Raw genomic sequence first — 24,391 nt, 5'->3', positions numbered from 1 at the left:
AATTTATCCAATTTGAAATAAAACATCAATTACAAAACTTGTTAAGAAAATAAAGAAAATCATTTTAGTACTATATACTCTGTTTTTATTTCATGAAAACTTAGAGGAAAAATTAAATATTTAATGCGGGCCTACTAACGCGAAAGAAAGATGGCCGTCCAAAGAAAGAAAGACGGGGTGCCAAATGCAAAATTCTTCGAATCTGTTGAAACAATAGCTCAATTTGATTCCGTTAGAACTTGGCTGCATAAAAATTGCAAAAAGGTATCAGTCACATTTGATAATCATAACATTTGCTGTCAATATAATTTGAAATAACCATAAATCTTTAGAAACCGGCCGGTGTTTTCATAATTTCTTTGTTTAAATTTATAAATTATCTTTAATTTACATGATTTATCACCATAAGAATAACTTTTTTCCCTTAGTGCCTTACAGTTGTGCAATATAGGGAAAAGAGTCAACTCGGCCCTATACCAACTCGGCACGGGTCAACTCGGCCCACTTTACAAAAATATATAGGCCTATATAACGTTTTTACTTTGCTTTGCATGTTGTTAAGGTAAATGAATAATAAGAAATATCTTATTATTATTATTATATAATTATACATTGTACCTCTGCCGAAATAAAGTATATTTAGAAAAAAAGTTATTTATTTGTCTTGCAGATTCGATGAAATTAATATAGACACAGGCACGATTATCAGACCTGGGAAGAAAAAAATATGAACAGATTGATAAAAAAACTTCATATTTTTTCTTCCCAGGTCCGATACTTGTGCCTGTGAATATAGATATAATAAAAATGTGTTCCTTAGATGCATTTTGTTTGTAAAGTAATTTTCAAAAAAATATGAAACAAAAACGTGTTTACTTAATAGCATAAGCTTCTAATTAATTGCAGGTGGTCACTAATCAAATTTGAATGAATGAGTCAATCATAATTATCACCTAATTATATTCTGTATCCTTAACATACACATTGGTTGATAATAATACCCCTTGACAATAGGAGTCCTTTGATGTCTTTTACCCATATTTAAAAGTGGGCCAAGTTGACCCGTGCCGAGTTGGAATAGGGCCGAGCTGACTCGGGGGCCGAGTATGTTTTAGGGCCGAGCTGACCCGGATTCCAATATAGCATGTGACTGTACACTTTCACGAGTGATATAACTGGTTTCTGAACTTTCGCTTTTGTAGTTTATAACGGTTTCGTTTATTATATTCGTTTATAATATGAAACTAGGCAAATCCTATGAACAGGGAAGACGGTTTAAAAATAGTTCATTTTTCCGTTTTAAAGCTGTCATTCAGTATTTTATGCACCGCTTCCATTTTTACTTTGAAAACTGGATGATTTTTATTAATCCAAAAAGTTGCGATTGTTTATCAAAATACCCAGCCTATTATTATTGAGTTGCATTGGTAATTGGCAGCGCCTAACTAGAACTGACACTGACAATTACATTGATAGGTATAGAATTCTATATGTAGAGTATGGTTTGGTTGAAATACATGACCAACTCTGACTGGGTGTTCAATATTTATTTTGATGATGTGAAAATGAAACCTATAAAATGAATAAACAATTATAAATACATGAAATACAAAACACAAATTAAAATACAAATTCAATTATATCAATATCATTTCAACATTTCACATTTCAAATAATTCCAACTATTTAATTCATCCATTTCAATACATTTCTTTTAAGTAATTTAAAGTAAAACATATCTTACCAGGTGCAACTTGCTGACCTCTATTATATAAAATAAAATCAAATTCGTTCTATAAAGAACAAACATAAAGTTGATTTATATAAATATAATATTCAAAATGTTCTATGAAGAACTACTGAGGTTAACTTTAAATGCAAAGTTTGAAAATGATTTCTGCCTTAGAAAAGGAATGTAAATTGCCCATGCATAAAATAATATCAAATCACTCTCATCCACCGCTGTAGGTTCGATCCTCACATGGGTCGAAATCTTTCATGTGAGCAAGCCATCCAGCTGGCTTACGGAGGGTAGGTGGTTCTACCCAGGTGCCCGCTCATGCCTGAAATAATGCCCGAAGGGGCACCTGGGGTCTTCCTCCACCAATAAAAGCTGGAAAAAAAATCGACGAAAAAAATCCCGGTGGGATGCTCTAGGATGGCCTGACTTGAGTGTACGGTCGCCCATATGGGCTTTCCGGCGGCGACATTAAATAAAGGCATTAAAAAAAAAACAGGACATAACAAGAGACAGTTCACTGAGCATAGTAACTCACAACAAGAACAAGATATTACCCATAATTCTATAATGATGAAAGAAAATGATGCAGTCCAAGCGAAACATCGTCGGACCGTCGGTCACAGGGCTCGCGCTGGCAGGAGCAAATTGGCTCCAAAATTATTAAATTGGCTCAAGAAAATCATGATTGGCTCCAACTTACGAAAAGTATAACTTTTGGAATAATTCCAGTCTAAATTTAGCATTTGCTATTTTAAGAATGGAAAAGTACACATTTGGTTTTCCATTTACAACTTCCGCTTTTCCGCTTCTTATCACAAAACACTGGGACACAGTCTCCTTTTTGTGGGGTCATTGACTGGTCTATATTTGTTACTTCCCTTCCAAATAAAATATCGTTATAAACAGTAACACAGTCTAATACACTGACCGCATGGTATGTTTACATGTTTATCAGCTGATAAATATGACACTAATTGGTGTGAATTGTTGAATGTGCACTGGATAATTGTTCTTTATATTCAATATGAAACAATAACTAGCGGCATCTTTAGATTATCGCCAATCATATCAACAGTTGGGTTACGAAATGGACGACTTTACAGTAAGTTTGCATTCATATAATTTTATTGTTGTCCGTCATGTCCGGTAATTTTTTGAAAGGTCCGACAAATTTAGAAAATTCTCCAGACCTACTGTCCTGTAATTTTTTTTAGCAGTAGAACTATTAAAAAGAAACTCTTCACGTTTCTAGGCGCTCTGTCTCCAGTTTGCTTAGAAAAGCAAAAACAATGTCGCCCTTATTAGGATAAACACGTGCAATAATTTTCCAAATGTCAAAATTTTCCACGCTCCGCCTATATCAAAACGGTCTGTTAAACCAATTTTTATTGGTCGGTATAATTGGAATACCAATGAAACGTGGCGATACAATTGAGCGGATGTTGGAAGTCAACAGGTGGCCGATCAAATACATGTATCAACAAACAACAATATTAACAGATTAGCACTTCATGACAATTAAGACCAATTATGGACATAATTAGCGCATAAATTTGCTTAGTGCATAAATTTGTCGGTAAGTCTAGTGATCATGTTGATATACATGTATGTTTGCTTTACAAAAATTTGTCGCCAAAAACTTCAGTTAAACCTTTTGATTTTTCATGTCAAATGTGTCAATGGCGAATGAAAATGATAGGTAAATAAACTTCTGTAAACACTCGTAGTGGTGAATATCCGATGATTATTCTTTATATGAATTTATGTAAGATTAACGGTTGTAAATAAAAGAAGTTAAAATTTCATTGTGATGATGATCGTGATGCTCAAATAAAATGTAACTTAAAAGTATTTTAACTTGCAGCGGATCCATTTTGATAGTATTAGAGGACAATATTTTTTATAATTCAGTGGAAAAAAAACAAAATACACATGAACCTTATTAAGTTTGTATTAACTAGGACTCAAGAAATACTTTTTTGGGGAAATATTGAAATTGATGAATTATGATTTACTAAAAAAGTGTTTTATTTTTTTTCAGCACAAAGACACCTGGCTGCAGTGACTAAATCAAAACAAGCTACACAAAACCTATGATAAAGATGATAGAGAAGAAAAAACATAAGACTGCCTGCAAGCATGATCAGTTCATTTTACAACATTTGTAATTTTGCTGTTTATTGTTACAAATATTAAATAATCTTTTACGTACACACATTGTTTTAGTCAACCTAATGTTTGGTCAATCTCATTTAAAATGGAATATCAACACTTCCAAAAATGCAATTTGTATGCTCTTGCCCTTGTCCCATAAGACTTATCCCTAATAATTACTATAAATTGGGAAAACTATACAAAATTTTTAGGTCCTGAAATTGTCACCAAGGTCCTGTAAAATACCAGGTTTCACAGGACCTATTGTCCTGTAAGATCATTTCAAGTTTCACCGGGACTGTGATGTCATGTGATTATGCCTGAATGAATGAGAATGTACAGTTAGTTATTCACTACAGTGATTACAACTGTGTTTGTAAATATAGGATGAGTATACAGATAGGCAGTAAATTGACCTTATCTACATTTATATTCTTTAAAAATATTTTTTTATTTTATTTTAATTAATTTATACACGTGTAGTCTATAGCCGGACAAGCCAATGTCTGGGCACACTTCGAGTTCCCAGGCTTTGACTTTCTCTTATGATATTGATAATATGAATAGCAAACTCCTGGATTAGACACCTATGTATATTTCAGAAGTAAAACTTGTATATATAACACTAAAGAAAAAGGAATGAACTTTATATTTACTCCTGGTATATACCCGGGGGTCTATTCCAGAATATAGCCTGTGCGATCAGAGATCTCTTGTGACCCACTCAAGGTCTTACAGTCTCTTTTGTCCCGCTCAAGGTCTTATATTCTCTTGTGACCCACTCAAGGTCTTACAGTCTCTTGTGACCCGCTCAAGGTCTTTCAACCAACAATTAATAACATGAAATTAGGTGCTACCTATGACAAGGGAATGGCATAGTATTCTCCCCCTAGCCAGTTCCTCTACCCTGACAATTCTCCCTCTCCCAACAGTTCTCCCTAAGCTGTGCAAATATGGGCATGAGATATAAAATACTAAATAAATCTACATAGAATAAGGTGTTGACACACAAAATTGGAGAAATAATAGCTGTTGAACTATTTCTGTTTAAATTTTGCAATTTTTATGGACTACAAATATTGTGTCCCAAAAATTGGAAAAGGGAAGAAATTGTAGAAAAACTGAAGGGAACCATGGTATTTTATTTTTATTTGTATCATATGTGCTAGGTAAGTTCAAGAAATATTAACTAGTGTTTATGTTGTATGCCTGGTTGAGCAATGTTACCAACTTGTTAAATTTATGTATCACTTTTCAGTAGTTTTTTTATATCACATCTTTGCTTGGTAAACTAGATGGTAATCTTCCCTTACGGAGGACTTTCAACTAATATTAACAATGTAATATATCTATTTCAGTATACACAGGCAGATCCTCCTACAAACAAAAGTTTGTCAAGTTTAGTTCTGCAATTACTACAGTTCCAAGAAGATGCATTTGGAAAGTCTGTCAACAACTCTCCACTAACTAAACTGCCTGTAAGATTTTTTGAACACTTGTCATGACTTAAAGGTTTTTTCCTAAATTTGTGAAGAAGCACAGGCCTTTCTGATTTGCGAAAGGCATGTGCGATTTTTCTTAAAATTGTGAAGTTTAAGTGTCATTTTCCATTGTTTGTTTGATACGTTTTTACGTCACATCAACACAGTATAGTTCATATGGCGATGTTCCACATTTACTGGTGGAGGAAGACCTCAGGTGCCCTTCCAGGCATTTTTTCAGGCTGCAATAATCCAGTAAAACAGTCACATTGTGTTTGCCTTCCCACCCTGCTATGAAATAAGTTTAGGTTACAGTTGAAACAAACATTTTCTGCCTATACTTTGTATACATATATATATAGTGCTGTTTATCTTACAGATGAAATGTTTCCTGGACTTCAAACCAGGTGGAGCCCTCTGTCATATTCTATCAGCAGTCTTCAAGTTCAAGACAGATCAAGGATGGTAGGATATTAATCTTTAGTTTTTTACATGAAACACAGCTTTTAATAGAAGTAAAAAAATTTACTAGGCAATTATTAATGATCAGTGCATTTTTCCTTTTTGAATAGGTCCAGCTTTGTGTAATTAGGAATTTTTTAATGGCAAAATAAGATAATTGGGAGAGAAAAAAAATCAGTAATGACAACAAAATGGACACCCTTTTTTGGAAACAGAATTCAGAAAACAGTATAAGAGCTAAGATATTGATGAATGAATTCATGAAGTATATATTTACTTATTTTGTAATGTAATTTGTAAAAAATCATATGGTACTGGTAGTCATATAGATACTTTCACCTCAAGTTCTCTTTAGTCTATTTAACTCCTCTAAGTAAAAATTGAACTTTTCTTATCAGTTCCATGCATAAGAAATTGGCTTTTGTTTTCTTGTAGGAGAAGATTCGATTTTGCATCACCGTCGCGGATGGACAGAAATGTGGAAATGTTCATGCAGATTATGAAATCTTTGGTGGCCAACAAATGTCATATTCAGCCTAATGTATTTATAAAACCTAGTCTTGAGAAAGCACTCATCTCTCGACTGAAAGATATTGTAAAGAAACATCAAGGTTCCATATCAGACAATGAAGAAGACGCTACTCATGTTATACATGGCATGCCAGCTAGCTCGGGACAGGAAGGTAAGCCTTTCACAAACAAAATATTTGTAATAATCAGTAATGATGATATATTGAGGTATCAGTTAAAGTGACATTATGCCCATTCAAGGATATGTAGTGAGTGAACAGGTATAATTCAAAAGTTTTCATATTGCCACAATTCCTGTCGGTGTAATAATTTACTTTGCATAAACTATGAATAACTCACATGGCCCAGTAAAAATTTCGCAAAATACCCACCAGAATTTATGATTACCAGTAATGTTCAGTTTAAAAAATGAGAGGTCTACATTATTTTATATAATAGTAGAAATGATAAAACTGAACATTTTTATTCTGTTAGATTATAAGTTCATATCTAACTGTGATTAATTTGATTAAAATGCTTTTAAGTTTTGTATGATCCATGTGTAATCATAAATCAATCAAAATATCAAAATTCAGTATAGAGCCTGGTCAGATTGTATGACTTGGAGACTGACCTGGCTCTGTACTGGTCAGACTAGTGTGTGTCATGACATCATCACCGCTAGGGGTCAAAAGGTTAATCTACATGTATTCTTTAATTTTATAACAGAGGAATGGTGTAGACCTGTCATGAAGAGAGACAAACATGCATTGGTTCACTGGTGGTATACACCTGACAGGTAAGATAAATGAGTGATGTATTGTATATATAATTATATTACAAATAGTATATTAAAGCTGCCTTCATTTTAATTTGTGCTTTAATCTAACATTAATACACCATTTAAATCTTAAAAATGCTTGACTATATTTAAAGCCTGATTGTAAAATGTAATGAATTTTGTGAGAAGAAAAAAACAGAATTCAGAACATTTTTGTGGATTTTCTGTATTTATCATATACTAAGCCATATAGTCAGAATTAAAACTGTTTAATCAACAGATTTCTTTTAACTTGACATGATGTTATGAAAATATCTTTAATTGCTGAAACAGAAAAGCAAAAGGAAAAGTCTTATTCTAAAGGTTGCTTATATAATTTTTGGATTTTAACAAATGACATACATTATTGTATATATTAACAGTTATGACAACTGGATACCAGATCTAGGGTGTGATCAGGAACCAGAACCATCATGGTCTCCACCAGGACCCTGGGAGGTAACGTTACTTACTACTCACTCATAGTGTTTCTTTCAATGCTAAAATTTGATTTGCAAACCCTTTTGCCTCCCATGTGTAGAGTAAAATCAGTTTTTAGTCCAACGAGGCTCTATCCTGCTGGTTAACCAGCTTTTTATATTGACCTTTAAATTTGACATTGATGATGGACTGTTTCAAAATGGAAGTTGGGCCAGTCTATTCCAAAATTCTGCAATTAAACGCTTATTTTGGCTTAACGACCGTGTAATTTAAAATTTATCATTGTTTGTGATGTATAATTCATTCATGCAATGTGTCCTAAGATTTCCGCATATGGTTTTTTTTAATCTTTTTAATCTCTATCTGCACACTTGAGTGTCTGTTAACTTTATATCAAATAGCTGTTAACTAATGTCCTGGAATATCTTTACAAGATGTGTTAATTCTGCCGTAAATATATAATTTACACTCTTAAGCATAGATTCAATATTTGGACAGAAGCAACATGTTTTCTGCTTGAACATATTTAATTAGACATTGAGAAAAATAAAGAAAATTAATAATTCATATACTGAGGCAGAAAAAGTTAAATTATGACATTATGGATTTGAGGGCCATTATCGCAGAATGGGGAGCAGCAACCAAGCATTAACGTCTTTAGTATTATACCTATGCCGGAAATACAGCGTTTAGACATCACCACTAAATTTATATTGGAATAAAGATTTTTTTTCATTAAATGATACAATATGGAATCATTATTGTAGGTGACGGCACGCTGGTTATTGGACCTCGAGGAGTATAATGAATGGATGAACGAGGAAGATTATTTGGTCGAGGAGGAGGTTAGTGTACCGGTAGAGAAATGTCGTATCCGTGTGAGTACCATCGTTCAATAAACACAAAATAACCATTTGTTCTTGTTACACTTGTTCACATTGTTACACAGTTTGTAATTGAGTTTATCTTACTTAATATTATTCAGATTTTTATTATGATAGAGTTGCTCTAATGTTTCACAGTTCAAGTTGGGTTGGGTTTTGTTGTTGTTGATAATTATGATTCATTAGATTTTAGAAAAAAAACATTTGCTGTGTAAAATATTTGGAGATTTTCTAATTTTCTGATGGTATAAAAACATGATGCTTATTGAAAACATGATGTTAATTGAAAACATTATGTTAATTGAAAACATTATGTTAATTGAAAACATGATGTTAATTGAAAACATTATGTTAATTGAAAACATGATGTTAATTGAAAACTTGATGTTAATTGAAAACTTGATGTTAATTGAAAACATGAGATAAATCATATAGTTATTAAATTCTTGATTTAGATTTCACTTAAAATCTTTGATGCAAGTCAATATAAAAAATTGAAATAATTTGATTGCTTCAACAAGTAGTTTCAGTCAAAGACCCATTCAAAATTTCAATTAAAATGGCAGTCAATTGTTAATAGTTTACATTTTTTTAATGAGATATATTTTATTGAATTTCACATATAGACAATATATCTGATTTCTGTAGAAATATCTTACAGTCAAAGGTCCATTCAAATTAAAATTTTAATGACCTTTAATTTTAAAATTTAATATTTTTCAAATTTTTGAACTTCACTTTTTTTAATGTCACTAAAGACTAAAAGAAAAATGTCATGAAAAGCAATAGTTACCAAAGTTTTCAGTTATTATCACTTTTTTCACTTTTTGATTAACAATTACTTATAACAGAGAAACCAAACAGATACAATAACTTCCAAAGATAAAAAATGTTTACCTTTTTAATACACCTGAGTACAAATTTCTCATCAGATGCTTTTCTGTTTAATTATATCACCCATGTATCTGAACTATTCAGTAAAAACAAGGTATGCTGTTTTTCAAGGTGTCTTAATGATTACCTTATATTCTAGGGTTTTAACAAGATTTACCAATAATTTAGCAGCTTTGGCTATAGGTGTTAATATAGAAAGGTCTGTAGGTGTTTATAGACTTTGCTAGGTATATGTAACTTAGAAGGCATAAGGCATTCTTGGATGGATACTGAATATAAAATGGAAACTTCTGGTTTAACTTATGAACTGGCTACTAGCATTGAGCCTGAAGTAAAAGTTGAACTTCTGGTTGATACAAGTAAATTATTGGTATGAGTTTTCTAATTAATGTTTTATTAATTGATTTATTGATATCACCATTTTGTATGGATGGAAGATGGCTGTTGATAAATGTATGAGATAACATTATTAAAAGGGTAAAAAGCTATATTTGGCTGTCTGTATTCAGTGGAATATCGGAATTTATATTGTTCCAGAGTACTTAAAGGGACTCCACTAAGGAGTTTATTGTAAGTAAAAGTGGCCATGTAACAAGGCAAAGTGGTTAAAATGTAGTTTATTGACAGGTGGTACAAAACACTGTTGAAATAAGATTAACATGCTTATATAGATAATGTTGTTTTACAGTATATCTTTCAATATTTTACATTGAAAAAAATCTAGATTTCTTGTATGTATACAGAGAAAATATCTGAGTAAGTTAGATTACTATATGAACTTTATGTAAATGATTTATGAAGGAAATTTATACTTTTATGTTTTCATGTTTGATAATATGTGGTACTACAAATGTATAAATTTGTACTATACATGTAGTTATGATATAAATTTTTATTCATTTAAATTCTTAAATCAGATTCATTATAAATAAGCTATTATTATATTAGATTGTTAAAGCAGCTCGCTTTCAGACTCATAAAAGATATTATTTTTAAAAAAAGTACGTTATATAGTATTCGAAAATTTTAACTTTTTAAACTTTATTTGCTTAACTAGATATTTGCAGCATTTAATGATACAGAGTTTTTACTGTGTTTTATTATATCATGTACATGTATATTGTATTGTTTACAGTATGAAGGTAAAAAAGTCAAAAAGAAGTTGCCTACCAAGTATTCTCCTGAAGAGGTAAACTGTTACTCTTGTTTTCTCAAAATTTGAATGTCTTTATATCCCTGATTTTTATAATTTTCATGTATATAAACAGTGATATTGTGGTGAAAGCTTGGAGCTTAATAAGACAAATTACTGATAAATTTTACAATTAAAATCATTTGTATTTTCGTATAATAATCTGTATAATAATTGAAAATCTTGTGTTTTAAACAACAGGTGCTAATTGTTAAATAGTGCATCTTGATACGGTCATCGCATAATTATAAAGTACCAAGCATATACAATACTTATGTACTGATCTAAAGAGTATATAAATTTCTGGTCTAACTTTATCAACATTCTCATAGTTTAAGTGATACAACAATGTTACATGAGCAATATTATACTTTTTAAAATCATTCTGAAAACAGTTTGTGTAGTAGATAATTATAATACTATTCTCTGAACTATAGTCAGTTATGATATTTCCAGCTTGTTGGTGATGAGAAGAAAGATAAAAAAAAGGGTAAAAGAAAGAGGTCACCATCACCCCCTCCTGAGAAAAAGAAGAGAAAAAGGTATTACATTATCATCAGACTTTTTACTCTCCTTATCACCTTTTCCTTTTAACAGTCTCTAACATTTAAAGTTAAATTTGTATGTACATCATTTTTAGCTCGACTTTTCTATGAAAAGGGGAGCTATCCTACTCGCCCCGGCGTCGGCGTCGGCGTTAGCGTTGGCGTCACACCTTGGTTAAGTTTTTCGTACCACCCCACTTTATTTCAGAAGTATTACAAGTATGGCTTTGAAACTTACCATACTTGTTCACCATCATAACCTCCATCTACAGACAAGAGTACATAACTCTGTCAAGGTTTTTGACAGAATTATGGCCCTTTTTTGACTTAGAAAGTGTATTGAGCTTGGTTAAGTTTTTTGTACCACCTCACTTTATTTCAAAACCATTGGAGGTATTGCTTTGAAACTGACCATACTTGTTTACCATCACGACCTTCATCAACAGACAAGAGGACATAACTCTGTCAAGGTTTTTGACAGAATTATGCCCCTTTTTGACTTAGAAAATACATTGAATATGGGTAAAATCCACTTATTGCCTTAACCCTTTGAGATATTGCTTTGAAACTTTTAATGCTATTTCACATCATTACCCCCATCTGTACGCAAGAGAAGGTAACTCTGTCAAGGATTTGTTTTAAAAAATTAAGGCCTTTTATCGACTTAGAATCTTGGTTAAGTTTTTAGTACCAGTCCACTTTTTGACTGAACTGTTTGAGATATTAATTTGAAAGTTGGAATACTTGTTTACCATCATGGTCCCAAAACATGGGCAGGAGAAGGTAATTCTGTTAAGGATTTTATTTGAATTATGGCCCTTTTTGACTTAGAAACTCAGTTAAGATTTTCATTCTTGTCCACTTGTTGACTTAACCATTTGAGATATTACTTTGGAAGTTGGAGTTCTTATGTGCCATCATGAGACCTATCTGTAAGCAAGAGAAGATAACTCTGTGAAAATGTTTCTTGATTTGTACTTAGAAATTCCTAGTTAAAGTCTTGTGTGCCCTTAACTGTCAAAGTTTTGTTTTATAGGCAAGCACTAAAAAAGTCGAGCGCGCTGTCCTTCTGACAGCTCTTGTTAAAGCTTATTGCAGTGGCTGTTGTGGTTGTTTTGAATTTAACCAGTGAAAATATAGCCATCTTTACCCATCTAGAGGTTCACACAAATATAGACATAGAGTTTGAACTAAGGAATTTCTGGGTTAAGGCTATCAGTACTGAATTAGGTCTTTGGACTTGTGCTGTTTTAAATTTGGAACTTTAATAGTAATTTAGGGGATTATTTGGTGTCAAAGAACAAAATTTGAGCAGCCGGATTGTATGGAGTATAGTCAGGCTTTACAGCTGTGAATGCTTGTCCGACTCTATACTGGTTGCAAAGGAAATTTACCAATGAGTCTCAGTATTCAATCGGTTAAGAACAAATTTTATAATACCAGCACTAAACTAAATTACACATGTCAATATTGAAGTCAGTATTATATATTGTAGGTATTAAATCTTTTATTGTTATTATCTGTTTAATATATATGAAGTATTTATAAATTATTCAGTGGTCGTACAGCTGTGACAGGTTCGGGTTTAAAGAAGAACCGACGTGATGAGGAGGAGGAAGATCTGACCCAGGACCTCGAGGATCCCACACCAGAACCCAATATACAGGAGGTCCAGCTGTCTAAAACTGGTACATAATTTAGATAATTTATATAAAATTGATACAATTTTTTTTTGTATGATTATTGTAATTAACTTAAAATTCCGGGTATAGCTCACAAAATGTATATTAAGAAATCTGGAAAAGGGGAGATCCCATGTAAACAATGAAAACTAAGTTAGTAGTGGCGTTCTCAAAATCTGATTGAGCTTGTTTGTCTGAAACTATGAGAAGTGAAACACCTTTCAGGCCCAGGTCCTCATAGGACCAGTTTAAACAGGTTGTCAGTATGCACTAAGCACTAAGATTCTTTAGAATCAGTGACTCTTAAGGGCCGTAATTCATGCTATTGTGTATCTTCTAATTTTTAAAGATTTTACAAATTTGAGTATATTTCACATACATTGTTATATTGAATTAAATTAAGATGATTGGTGATGTGTTTTTTCAGCATCTCGGAGTAACAGAGATAGTGAGTTACAACCTATTAAAGGTGGTACAGTGGTTGATATGGATGATGAACATTCACATCAGGTATGTAACTTTATTATCTTCACATGACACACTTGAAATCTTTCTTACATTGTATATTGCTGTCTTGAAAATCATTGCTGCTGGCCTAAGTTTTGTCTTCTCTTTTTATGTCAGTAAATGGTTAAACCTATGTAAAAATCAAAACAAATTTTTTTTGACGCTTTGTAACCTAAATTGTGTCGGTGTATCGTAAAACCAAACAATAAAACATATAAATTATATTTTGGAAGTCACAAGCCAAAATTGGGAGTAATTGACTCCAAAACTTCTGTTATTGGAAGCCCTGGTTGTATCTTTGTTTAGATGCCAGAATGAATATCCATGTCTTTTTCTGAGGTTAGAATAAATAATTGTGGTGGCTCTTCTAAATGGATAAATATGTTTTTGTATAGATGGGAGAAGAGAGAATGGAAGAAGAAGTAGAGCAGGTGGAGACAAAGAAGGAGAAAGATGAGACAGAAGACAGTGTAACAGAACAAACACATCATATCATTATACCTAGCTACGCTTCATGGTTCGATTATAACGGTATAAATGCCATCGAGAGACGAGCCCTGCCAGAGTTCTTTAATGGAAAAAATCGATCTAAAACTCCTGAAGTGTAAGTAGACAAACTCTAGTTTTGTAACTTCTGACTGTTACTTTATACAATTAAATGCAATTTCTAACAGGAATAGGTATTGTTGTTAAGGCATCTTCTTCACCTAGGGTACCTGGAATCTAATCCTACTGAGGTCATAACTTTGATTTCCATATTGAGCCAGTACTAGTTTCATAAAGTATGCTTGGGAGTGGTTTAAATAAGCTCTATGCTTTAATCATAAGTTAATATAAAAAATAAGAATAAGATTGGCCTTATCTATCAAAACTGGGGCTCCTGTCAATCTTTATTTTATTCACTATAAATAGTATAGGGTAATGAATTCAATTGTAATTTAATTTTTTGTTGTCTCTAGGTATATGGCGTACAGAAACTTCATGTTGGACACATACAGGTTAAACCCTATGGAGTATTTGACGAGTACAGCTTGCAGACGCAATCTAGCTGGAGACGTTTGTGCAATAATTAGGTAACTTGTTACTATGGTTATCTTAAATACTATTTATATATGTTTATACAGTATCAATTTAAACTGTTTTATAATTGTACTATAAAAGACTATTTCGAAAAAAAATTCAGCATTCTTATATAATATTTCTTTTTGTTTGAAATCATTTTGTGTGACAAATATTTAATTAAAAGAAAAACTACAGTTTCTTCACCAGTTAAATTCCTGGAAATAATTTCTGCTGGATTTGTTTAATTTTCCTCAAGCTGAGTAATATTTGATGCAGTATTTTTATATTCTATGTAAAGGCCTTTTGACTTTAGTATGTTCAAGAATTTTCCTCCAGAATTCTAAACTATGAAAGTTATGATTAGTTGAAATATTATACATATAGTTAGATGGTTTTATGTTTTGTAATAATGTTCTGAGTAATTTGTTTTGTTTCTTTATGTAAACATCTGCTAAATTTTCGTTTTGTCTGTTTATTAGAGTACATGCATTTTTGGAGCAGTGGGGTTTGGTAAACTATCAAGTTGATGCTGAGAGTCGACCTACAGCCATGGGACCACCCCCAACATCTCATTTCCATATCCTAGCTGACACGCCCTCTGGTCTACAAGCTGCCAATCCTCCGAGACTAAATCAGGTATGGTTTTATGATTTCATAGTGCTAAAGTGAGATGTGAGTCTTTGTGGCTTATCTGTTTCTTACAGCTGTGATTCTAATTCTTCATGTGGAATAGTAAAATTGTTTTAGCTCTGCTAAATCAGCTGTCTTAAGGTAGTTGGTTCTACCCAGGTGCATTTTCTGTTCCTGAAGAAAAAAGTGAAGAGTGGACAATGTCAGTCTTTCTTCTCTAGAAGAAAAACACTGAATGTTGCCATATGACTTTGAAAGTTATCAGGACTTGAAACCCCTAACCACAAAATCTGTTTTTCTAAGATACATATTACATGTATCATTTCTTTTTTTCTTTTTAATACTTGTCAGTTCTATTCTTATAACTATCTGTTATTTGTGACTTTTAATCGATATTCTAAAATCTAGTCTATGATTTATCTGTATAAGTATTGTTTGTGCTTTTACAGCCATCAGCAGCCAAACAGATTGTAAGTTTTGAGGAGCCTAAAGATGGTGAGGAGAAGAAAGAGCTTCCAAACTTTGGTCTCAGAACAGACATATACGGCAAAAAATCTCAAAAGGTGTGTATTACATTAATTTACCTGACTTTTGGATATACTTCAAATGTTAAGTCATTAGAATCTTCAGGGCTTTTAGCATTGTTTAAAAGTACAGTCTTGAATGTTAAAAAGTAAGTACCTATATTGTTAGCTTGCTATAATTACATTTATTCATACCAACCTGAAAAATGATTTTTAAGATGCCTCATTGGCTTAGTGGTTAAATTCGCTGAACTGTAATCACTTGCCTTGCACAGCTTTAGGTTTAAATCCTGCAAAGGATGTTGGATTCTTTCATGTGAGGAATTTATCCAGTAAGTTTAGAGAAGGTCAGTTTGTCTCAAATTTTACCCCCACCAGTTATAGCATGAAAGTTGTCAAGATAACCATTATAGTGTTGGTGTGAATTAAAAACTGAACAAAAAAAATCAAAATAATCTTGCATTTGGTATTTATTACAGGATAAAGGAGCTGCTACTAGAACTAGGGATTGGACAGATCAGGAAACCTTGTTGTTACTAGAGGCGTTAGAGTTATACAAAGATGACTGGAACAAAGTTAGTGAACATGTTGGTAGTCGTACCCAGGACGAGTGTATACTACAGTTCCTCAGACTACCAATAGAAGATCCTTACCTAGATGAAGATTATGGACATTTAGGTATACCATTTGATGTGTAAACTTTAGCTTTAAGGCATTTAAGACTTGAAATATGATGAGCTGTGAATTCATGTAGGGACTGTTGCATGATTTATGCAAAGTTTGTTTTCAACACATATCTAATTACTTAATCTAAAAAAATTTAAAGGATGCTTCATTCAGTCATACATGTTATTTCGAGACTACAGTCGAAGTTCAACTCCTGGACAGGAATGATCAAATAGTTCATTCTAAATGAATGTTCATAAAAATATTATATGTTTATTATCCCAGAAATAATATTAAGCTGCAATCTAATGCAATAACAATTGTTCAATTATTTATTGATTCAACATTTTGTTAATATGAATGCTATATTTACAGGACCGCTAGCGTACCAGCCATTACCATTCTCGCAGGCAGGTAACCCAGTGATGTCTACAGTAGCATTCCTCGCATCTACAGTGGATCCCCGTGTTGCCAGTGCTGCAGCTAAAGCTGCCCTAGGTAATGCTTCCCTAGATATATATATCATGTCAAAATCTTTAGCTTGACTATTCAAAAACAATGGGGAAACATTGCTGAGTGGTTAACACGTAACAAGTAATCTAATGATTGCTATCAGCATGGGTTCAAAGCCCATCTGGGGAAAGCCACAGGGGTGTCTTTGTTTCCTTGAGCAAGAAACTTTACACTCATTTGCGCATGACCAGTTTGTTCCAGGAACAGATTCAAAATTGTGTCTATAGTATAAGCTTCATACACAAACTAAAATTTAATAAGAATATCATATTCAGGTGTGGACAACATTTGGCGCATCCATTCAGTTTGACCAAGCTCTATACTGTTGGTTGAGTAACTTTAAATTTTCATCTTGATATCCCAAAAAATTGATATTTCCAGAAATGGAAGCTGGACAAGTTAATTTAAGTAATTCAAGTGTTTAAGGGGTAATACATTTGTATGACAGAAATATGATTGCAACATTTATATTTAAAAAATAGAGGAGTTCTCCAAGATGAAGGATGAAGTTCCTCCAGCGTTGATTGATGCCCATGTTAAGATGGTGGAGAAAGCCGTGACCGAGGGTAAAGAAGTGGATCAAGAGTTTGGTTTAGATCAGTCTGGTATTGCTGGTACAGTACTGGAAAAGGAGGACGGTATGCTTATTGTTGGTTTCATCAAGATTCCTCTTATGATATGATTATGATTGTTAGAAAAGTGTGTAAAACCATTCTAATATTCAAATTAAAACAGCTGAAATGTTTTGTTTATGTTGATCATAAAGCCAAGACAACCTGCACATCTGTGTTGTCAGACCCAGGCTTTTTATGTTATCTGCCTCAGATTTATATTTTTCATATTAATATACTTGAAACTGAAATTTGGCAGTTTTGAATTCGAAGGAGAACTAGTCTGTTACGCAATAACAGTCATGTGATGGTAACATGGATATATTATTGTAGCTGAAATAATGCACTAAAGTTTTGAAGTCACCATGTAACTTTCCAATGTAAATGTTTAGTTTTATAACCAAAATATTTATATAACACCATGATTTAGTAAAGATTTTGTACCCATTCTGAAAAGGTAGGAATAGCATTTACTTGTGTAGTACAGCTTTATTCATGATTTACAGAGGAAAAGAAAGAAGAAGGAAAAGAGAAGAAGGAAGGAGAGGGAGAAAATAAAGATGAGAAGTCTGAATCAGTTGAAGTTAAGGTAAATACATATTGTAACTGTTTTGTTTCTGTACCTCTGTACTTTAACACTAAGCCAGTTAGTAATCCCAGATAATGTTTTGGTGTGACAAACTCAAAGAAAGTTTATCCATACAGAGAGCATTTTAATGATAAAGTTATTGAGTCCAAATATTTTTCTGAGTTCAAAATACTTTTAAGCTAAATACAAATTTTTGTGGTCGACTTTGACTAACAAAACTGTGGATATAACCAACTAAATGGTTATTTTGTAATGTGTAGCACATAGGATACCTTAAGTTATTGAAAATAATAAAGTTATATTTCAGAAGAACATGATTTGTTAAAATTTAACACATGTTACATGGGTAGTCCTCTGTTTATTATCTAAATATTAAGTTAACAGTAAGGTTAATGTTCTATTTGAAACAGAAAGAGGACATGGAGACAGATCAGGCTGAAAAGAAGACAGAAGAACAAGCACAAGAAACCAAAGATGGAGAAAAGAGTGAAGACAAGAAAGATGAAGTAAGTCATACACATTTCCTCCATTTACTTAAACAAGTTTACATTTGGGCATATATTGCCCCACCTTTGTGGTGCTCTTGTTCTCTGCATATTAGGATAGAAGTGGATTCCATTACTTTTCTGAAATTTTGTTCCCTATACTTGTAACTTCTGATGTAGTTTGAGAAAAAAATGGCCCAAAGAGCATAAACAGGTGAAAAGACAAGCACTTAAGCTACTAGCTTATCACTTCTTTCAATTTTAATCGTAAATTGTTTATAAAAGGTAGACTTAAGTGAACATACATGGATGAAAGTTTTCAGGATTATTAGCGAATTCAGAATTTTCAGACTCTCAAACCTTTTTATTCTGTATATAAAATTAAAAAGAAATGCTTAATTTAGGACTTTGAGGAATATTTTTTAATTTCTGTTTTCATGAATGAAATTTGTTTTGGATTTTCAGGTATATTTTTTATATTCATTTTCATCCATGAACTTAACTTTGTTTTATAATGCAAAGTATGACCTTTTCACTGTCAGTATTATAAAACCAGTCTAATCTTTTCTTTATTAACACAGGATGAAAGCACAAAGGATGGGGAGAAGGCAGCAGATGGTGATGAGAAGAAGGAAGATTCAGGGAAGGGCAAGGAAATGGTGAAGAGACTAGATGATAAAGAAAAGGGTAATGTTGCCACGGCAGCAGCAGCAGCTCTATCTGCAGCAGCCGTCAAAGCCAAGGTAGGTTTTTATTGCTCTATTTCTCTAGATTTCTAATTTTCCAGGTTTTTAAAACCAGGTTGAACTCGTTATTAAAATGGTGAAAGTTGACTGGGCGTTAACACATTTCTTAAAGGAATTTCAATCAAACTTTCATAGAGTAGTTGTCAATTAGTGCTCTGACACATGTTAATAGTGATATTCTTTGGCAGAATGTGGGATGTTTAGGGATGTTTTTTTCTTTTTTCACATTTGTAATATTGGTAAAGATTTTGGTTTTTTGACAACTTGACACTGCTCTGTTTATAGTGTATCATTCTTTTGTCTTTGGTCAGTATCAAGCAAAGGTATGAGTTAAAATACAAATACAAAATTTGAAGGCTTGTGTGCAAGAACTGAGGATTCTTATAAAACTAGTATTTTGCGCCAGACAGTATAGCAATTGTGAGATAAGATCTGGAAAAAATTCATAGTCGATTAGGTGAATAAAATTTGTCATTCAAGTCTTTTCCTTTCAAGGATGTTTAATTAACTTTTTTGCTTAATATAAAGCCCTGCATTTGTATTATGGACCTGTCCTGCTTTGAATTTGAAACTGTCCGTTTCAAATGTTAGGAGTTTTATTATCAGACAGCTAAACCACTGAAAATAAGCAGCTATGTGCTAAGGATTTACCCTTCTTTGAATTTGGAATTGTCCATTTGTAAATTAACGGGATTTCAATATCAGAAAGCAAAACTGGAGGAAATAGTATACAGCCTGTTCATACTTTCAGATATTGAGCTCGGCCTGACTTCATACCAGAAGAATTGGCAAGTTATAATCACTGATAGAAAGGATAAATAAATAAATAAATGAATATAATCTTGAATTTGCAGCACCTAGCGGCAGTAGAGGAGCGTAAGATCAAAAGTCTTGTAGCATTACTAGTCGAGACACAAATGAAGAAACTTGAGATCAAATTAAGACACTTTGATGAACTTGAGGCCATCATGGACAGAGAAAGAGAGGCAGTAAGTTTGAAATTCTCTTCCAAATAGAATAACCTTTTTTTTGTATGATTTTAATGAAATTATCCGGGTAAAATCTTGATTGTTTCAATAAGGATTTATGAAAAATGAAACAAAAGGTTTTTTGAATTTTAATTACCATTTGCATCAGAAATTAGAATTATTTTGTATTAGTTCACATATTGAAACTGCAGGTGCGGCAAAATCAATTTTCCGTATTGCCCAGGATGTCCCACGGACAAGTGAAAATTTTCAAGAAATAACTATATAAATATATCATACAGACAAGCTAAGAAATGCTTTAGTTTAAAACAGACAAATAAGACAAAATTAGATTTAGTCTGCCATAGATACACATTGGTCTCTGATACTTTAATTTTAGAAATATTTAATAAATTAAGCTCTTTTTACCACTAGTATTATGTTAAGTATTTATAATTGTATTGAGGTAGTAATCTTCTATAATATTCTGGTTATAGTTGGAGTACCAGAGACAGCAGCTGTTACAGGAGCGCCAGCAGTTCCATATGGAGCAGGTTCGAGCTGCAGAGTACCGTGCCAGGCAGATCGCCATGCAACAGATGGCACAGGAACAAAAACAAACACCACAGGGAGCTGGAGATGGTATGTCATATAAAGCTGTAAAAAAAATTGATGGATTTGAATACGTTTTACTCTCATATCAAGTTACAAGTTATACTTCAGTACTGAATTTCTCTTCCATGGTAATGATACTGACTACTTGGTTGGAATCTTACCACATTTGTTTTACAAAAGGTTATGAATTTGGTTCTTCAGTTTATCAAGATTTTGCCATCAACAGATATGGATTCTCTTAAATATCAAGAGTGCAAAACTTCAGGCATAAAAAAGAATTTTTTTTATGTTCTATAGTATTCAGAAAAAGAAGGAAATTTGTTTTCAATCTTGATCATTTTCTCTTAATTTTTTGTGGAGTTTTTAAGCTTAAGTATGTTAAAAAATTCAATTGTCATGATTTTATGCTTTTGGACCTCAGTGAAGTTCCTTTGAAACAAATATCAGATTACAAGAAACATTCATGGTCTACATTTATGATTAGTTTGTGTACAAAACATTGAACATTTAAGAACTCAATTAAGTCCATTTCTTAAGATTTTCTGTCAGATTTACAGCACAAACCAATATTTCAACTTTCAGGAGCAATTCCAGGCCAGTCACCTGCATCAACCCAGCCATCAGTAGTCGGACAAACTTACCCAACATCCAGCTCCCCTATGACCCCGATGGGACCAACAGCCCAGCAGGGATCCCCAGCTCCACCCCCAGCCACACAGCCCCTCCCACCATCCACATCATCTCAGGCTGGTACTCCAAAACCAGCAACACCTGTTCCAGGTAAGATATTTGTCTATAGTCAGAAATATTTGGATTATATATTACAAGGAATCATTAAAAACAGCAAAATTACATGAAAATTGTAAACTCTGTTTGATTGATACATGAAGGATAATGAAAAAAATGCAACATCCCTCACCCCCCTAGCAACAGCTTGAGCAGCACTCAATTCTCAACACTTAAAAGTGCTGGATTCGATGATCCAGAAGGATCAGAAAATTATAACAACACTAAAGTAAAGTCTTGCTGAGCAATTTTTATGTAAATTTGGCATTTGAACTAGCCTTGAAGAAAATCTACTATTACTTTGCCTTCAAACTCGTGTTCTATTAATTACTGGATTATTTGGTCTTTGGAGTCTGTTTTATTATAATCATGAAACAGTTTATAAACTTGAAACAAGTAAACTAAGATAGTTGCCATATTACGAGTGCTTATTTGCTTTTAAACCAATCAAAGTAAATTCAACTGTTTTGACAATCAATGTACTTATTTTTGGAATTTTGCCCCTTTTAACTTGTTCTGTATGACTATAGCTAGGTTGTCAGTACATTATTCAATTAAGCATGATTAAGATTACAGGAGAGCAATGGCTTAGTGGTTAAGGTGTCTGCCTCTTAATCTAGGGATCATGGGTTTGAGCCAAACTTTGACACCAGTACTGGTTAGTTCCAGGAATGGAAAGTGACAAATATAAGTTGAAAGAACTTGTTGGGGTCATGGGTTCCAGACCATTACTGGTTAGTTCCAGGAACGGAAAGTGATAAATATAAGTTGAAATCATGGGTTCCAGTCTAAATTTGACACCAGTACTGGTTATTTCCAGGAATGAAAAGTGATATATATATTTATAAGTTAAAAGAACTTGTTTAGCAATTGAGCTTAAATAAATTTAAACTAAAGATTACAGATAAGCAAAGTTGTATTTTATATTATAATGTTTATTGTAGGTGGGGATGGAGGAGACTCAAACCCAGCACCTGAGCCAATGGACACGCAACCCCCGCCAGTGGCACCGGCTTCAACCACGTAGAATCTCAGTCATAGTGTATCATCTAAACATTTACCATCCTCATTACCTGTTGCAGGAGAATTATTTGTATATATGCGTAGATAGACGTTACATTAGAAAACTTGTCTTATTCATTTCACTTAGGCAAAATAAGCTGTTAAAACGGTAAACTTGTCAGAAGAAAGGGTGTCATTATTGTAAATTATCGAGAAATTTTGATTTTTTGTATTTGTTTGATACTTGTTATAACTTACAAATGAAAAAACTGATACTACATTTGAAATAAATGTAAATTTGTTTTGTATCCGAGCAAAAATTTACAATTTTTGCTGAATATGTGTAATACATGTATTACACAGTTTCCCAATGTGTTCAAATCAAAACTGTAGGTTTTTCTGGTTTTCTGGACAGTTTGTGTACATGGAGTTTATGTTTGTTGCTAAGTATTGTGTATAAATATTTTTACATTTATGTCTATACATTGGTATTTTGATGCATTAATTAAAAGAAGCCGTTACCTCAAACAATGGATTACAACTTAACAGAATGAAGGACTAAAAATATTGTTTTCTCTAAAAATCTGGACTAGAATTCAAGATGTATAAAATTGAACTTGATTCAGGTGCTAATACATTCATGTTTTCAAAAATTTCTCTGTTTCAAAATGTCTAGAAACTTCCTATAAATGTTGTGAGGTGAATAAAATTTTATGTAAATTATATTTTTGATTTGTTTCGTCATTTATCTGACAAATCCACATCATTTGCATTTACTTGTTAGAAAGGAGCAGCAAACTAGTATCACAAGGCCAGCATCATAAACATGCACTCTGCACAGGCAGCAAAGATGTCATCTCGTTTTTTGGTTGGGTTTAATGTCGCATCAACACTGTATAGGTCATAATGGCTTAATAATAACTTTCCAGCTTAACATATGGAGGGAGACCTCAGTTGCCCCTCTGTACATCATTTTAGGCCAAAACTGGCATCCAAGTAGAACCATCAACAGCTAGCTGGATAGCTTTCCGACATAAAAATCCAAAGATAATATTGCATCTCAAACCTCCAGCAGTGAGAGGCAAGTGGTTTGAAGTCAACAACCTTAGCCACTCTGCCAAGGACACCCCTGCACTAAGAGGCATTGAAAATAAAATGAAAATAAAACATGTTGACTTGTACATCTTTTATTTCATATACATTTTGATAACAGAAATATAATAATCCAAAATATATAGCCATCCACTACAGACCTGATAAAACGTTTGTTCATTATCTAATACAATAACAAATTTTCAACACAAACGAAAAAATGATAATCTCTGTTTTTAGAATGACTATTACAACAAAATATATACATAAGTTGTTTTCAAATGAATCTGAATTTTATTTGTATACCACTAAGTCTTGCACATGTACATTAAAACAGAATTTCGACATATGTAAAAACTTTTCAATTTATCGGATATTTTGTCGGAATATTCCCACACTATTATTATCTTGTTCGGCCAATATGGCTGCCATAAGAAAATACTAAGTACAATCGGCATATCTTTATCAAATTGCTCTACTTTATTTGCAGACATCAGGTCTTTGATGCAATGGCACGCACATCTGTTTATAAACAATACTTATGTATATATAGGTACGATTCATAAAATATTTGCAAAATATACACCAATACAGCATAATCTGTAAAATAATAATACATGGCTTAATATATATATATTATAATATATAAAATTGTTGTACAGTATAATAATACAGCATTTACAATTTTGTTCAATTCTAAAATACTCGGTGCTGAATTCCATTAATTTCCCACAAAAATTTACACAATGGTGTTGCCCTCGTCCAAAAGCAAAGAATTTTGAACAGTTT

The 24,391-nt window shown here is 32.6% G+C and overlaps 1 protein-coding gene across 2 annotated transcripts; it reads left to right on the top strand.

Moving 5' to 3' along the window:
- Window positions 1-104: 104 nt before the first annotated feature.
- Window positions 105-23,235, top strand: LOC132714961 (SWI/SNF complex subunit SMARCC2-like). Of its 2 annotated transcripts, none has more exons than XM_060697901.1 (25): window positions 105-264; window positions 5,254-5,373; window positions 5,756-5,841; window positions 6,274-6,521; window positions 7,078-7,147; window positions 7,552-7,627; window positions 8,377-8,454; window positions 10,523-10,576; window positions 11,036-11,121; window positions 12,682-12,812; window positions 13,234-13,316; window positions 13,709-13,917; window positions 14,273-14,386; window positions 14,855-15,011; window positions 15,455-15,568; window positions 16,009-16,207; window positions 16,571-16,693; window positions 17,191-17,346; window positions 17,826-17,908; window positions 18,319-18,414; window positions 18,975-19,136; window positions 19,994-20,128; window positions 20,605-20,749; window positions 21,305-21,502; window positions 22,453-23,235. In XM_060697901.1, exons 1-25 carry the CDS (start codon window positions 151-153, stop codon window positions 22,533-22,535), a joined length of 3,120 nt encoding a protein of 1,039 aa, XP_060553884.1. In that variant the 5' UTR covers window positions 105-150; the 3' UTR covers window positions 22,536-23,235. The 2 variants fall into 2 exon arrangements, with proteins under 2 accessions (XP_060553884.1, XP_060553883.1); XM_060697900.1 differs by having other exon boundaries at window positions 8,377-8,487.
- The last annotated feature ends 1,156 nt before the right edge of the window (window positions 23,236-24,391 follow it).

This window comes from Ruditapes philippinarum, unplaced genomic scaffold, assembly GCF_026571515.1.
Source record: "Ruditapes philippinarum isolate M1 unplaced genomic scaffold, ASM2657151v2 ctg371_1_1_1_1, whole genome shotgun sequence".
Classification (NCBI taxonomy): Eukaryota; Metazoa; Mollusca; class Bivalvia; order Venerida; family Veneridae; genus Ruditapes; species Ruditapes philippinarum.
The sequence above is the reverse complement of the archived record's forward strand: the minus strand, read 5'-3'. Positions and strand labels throughout refer to the sequence as shown.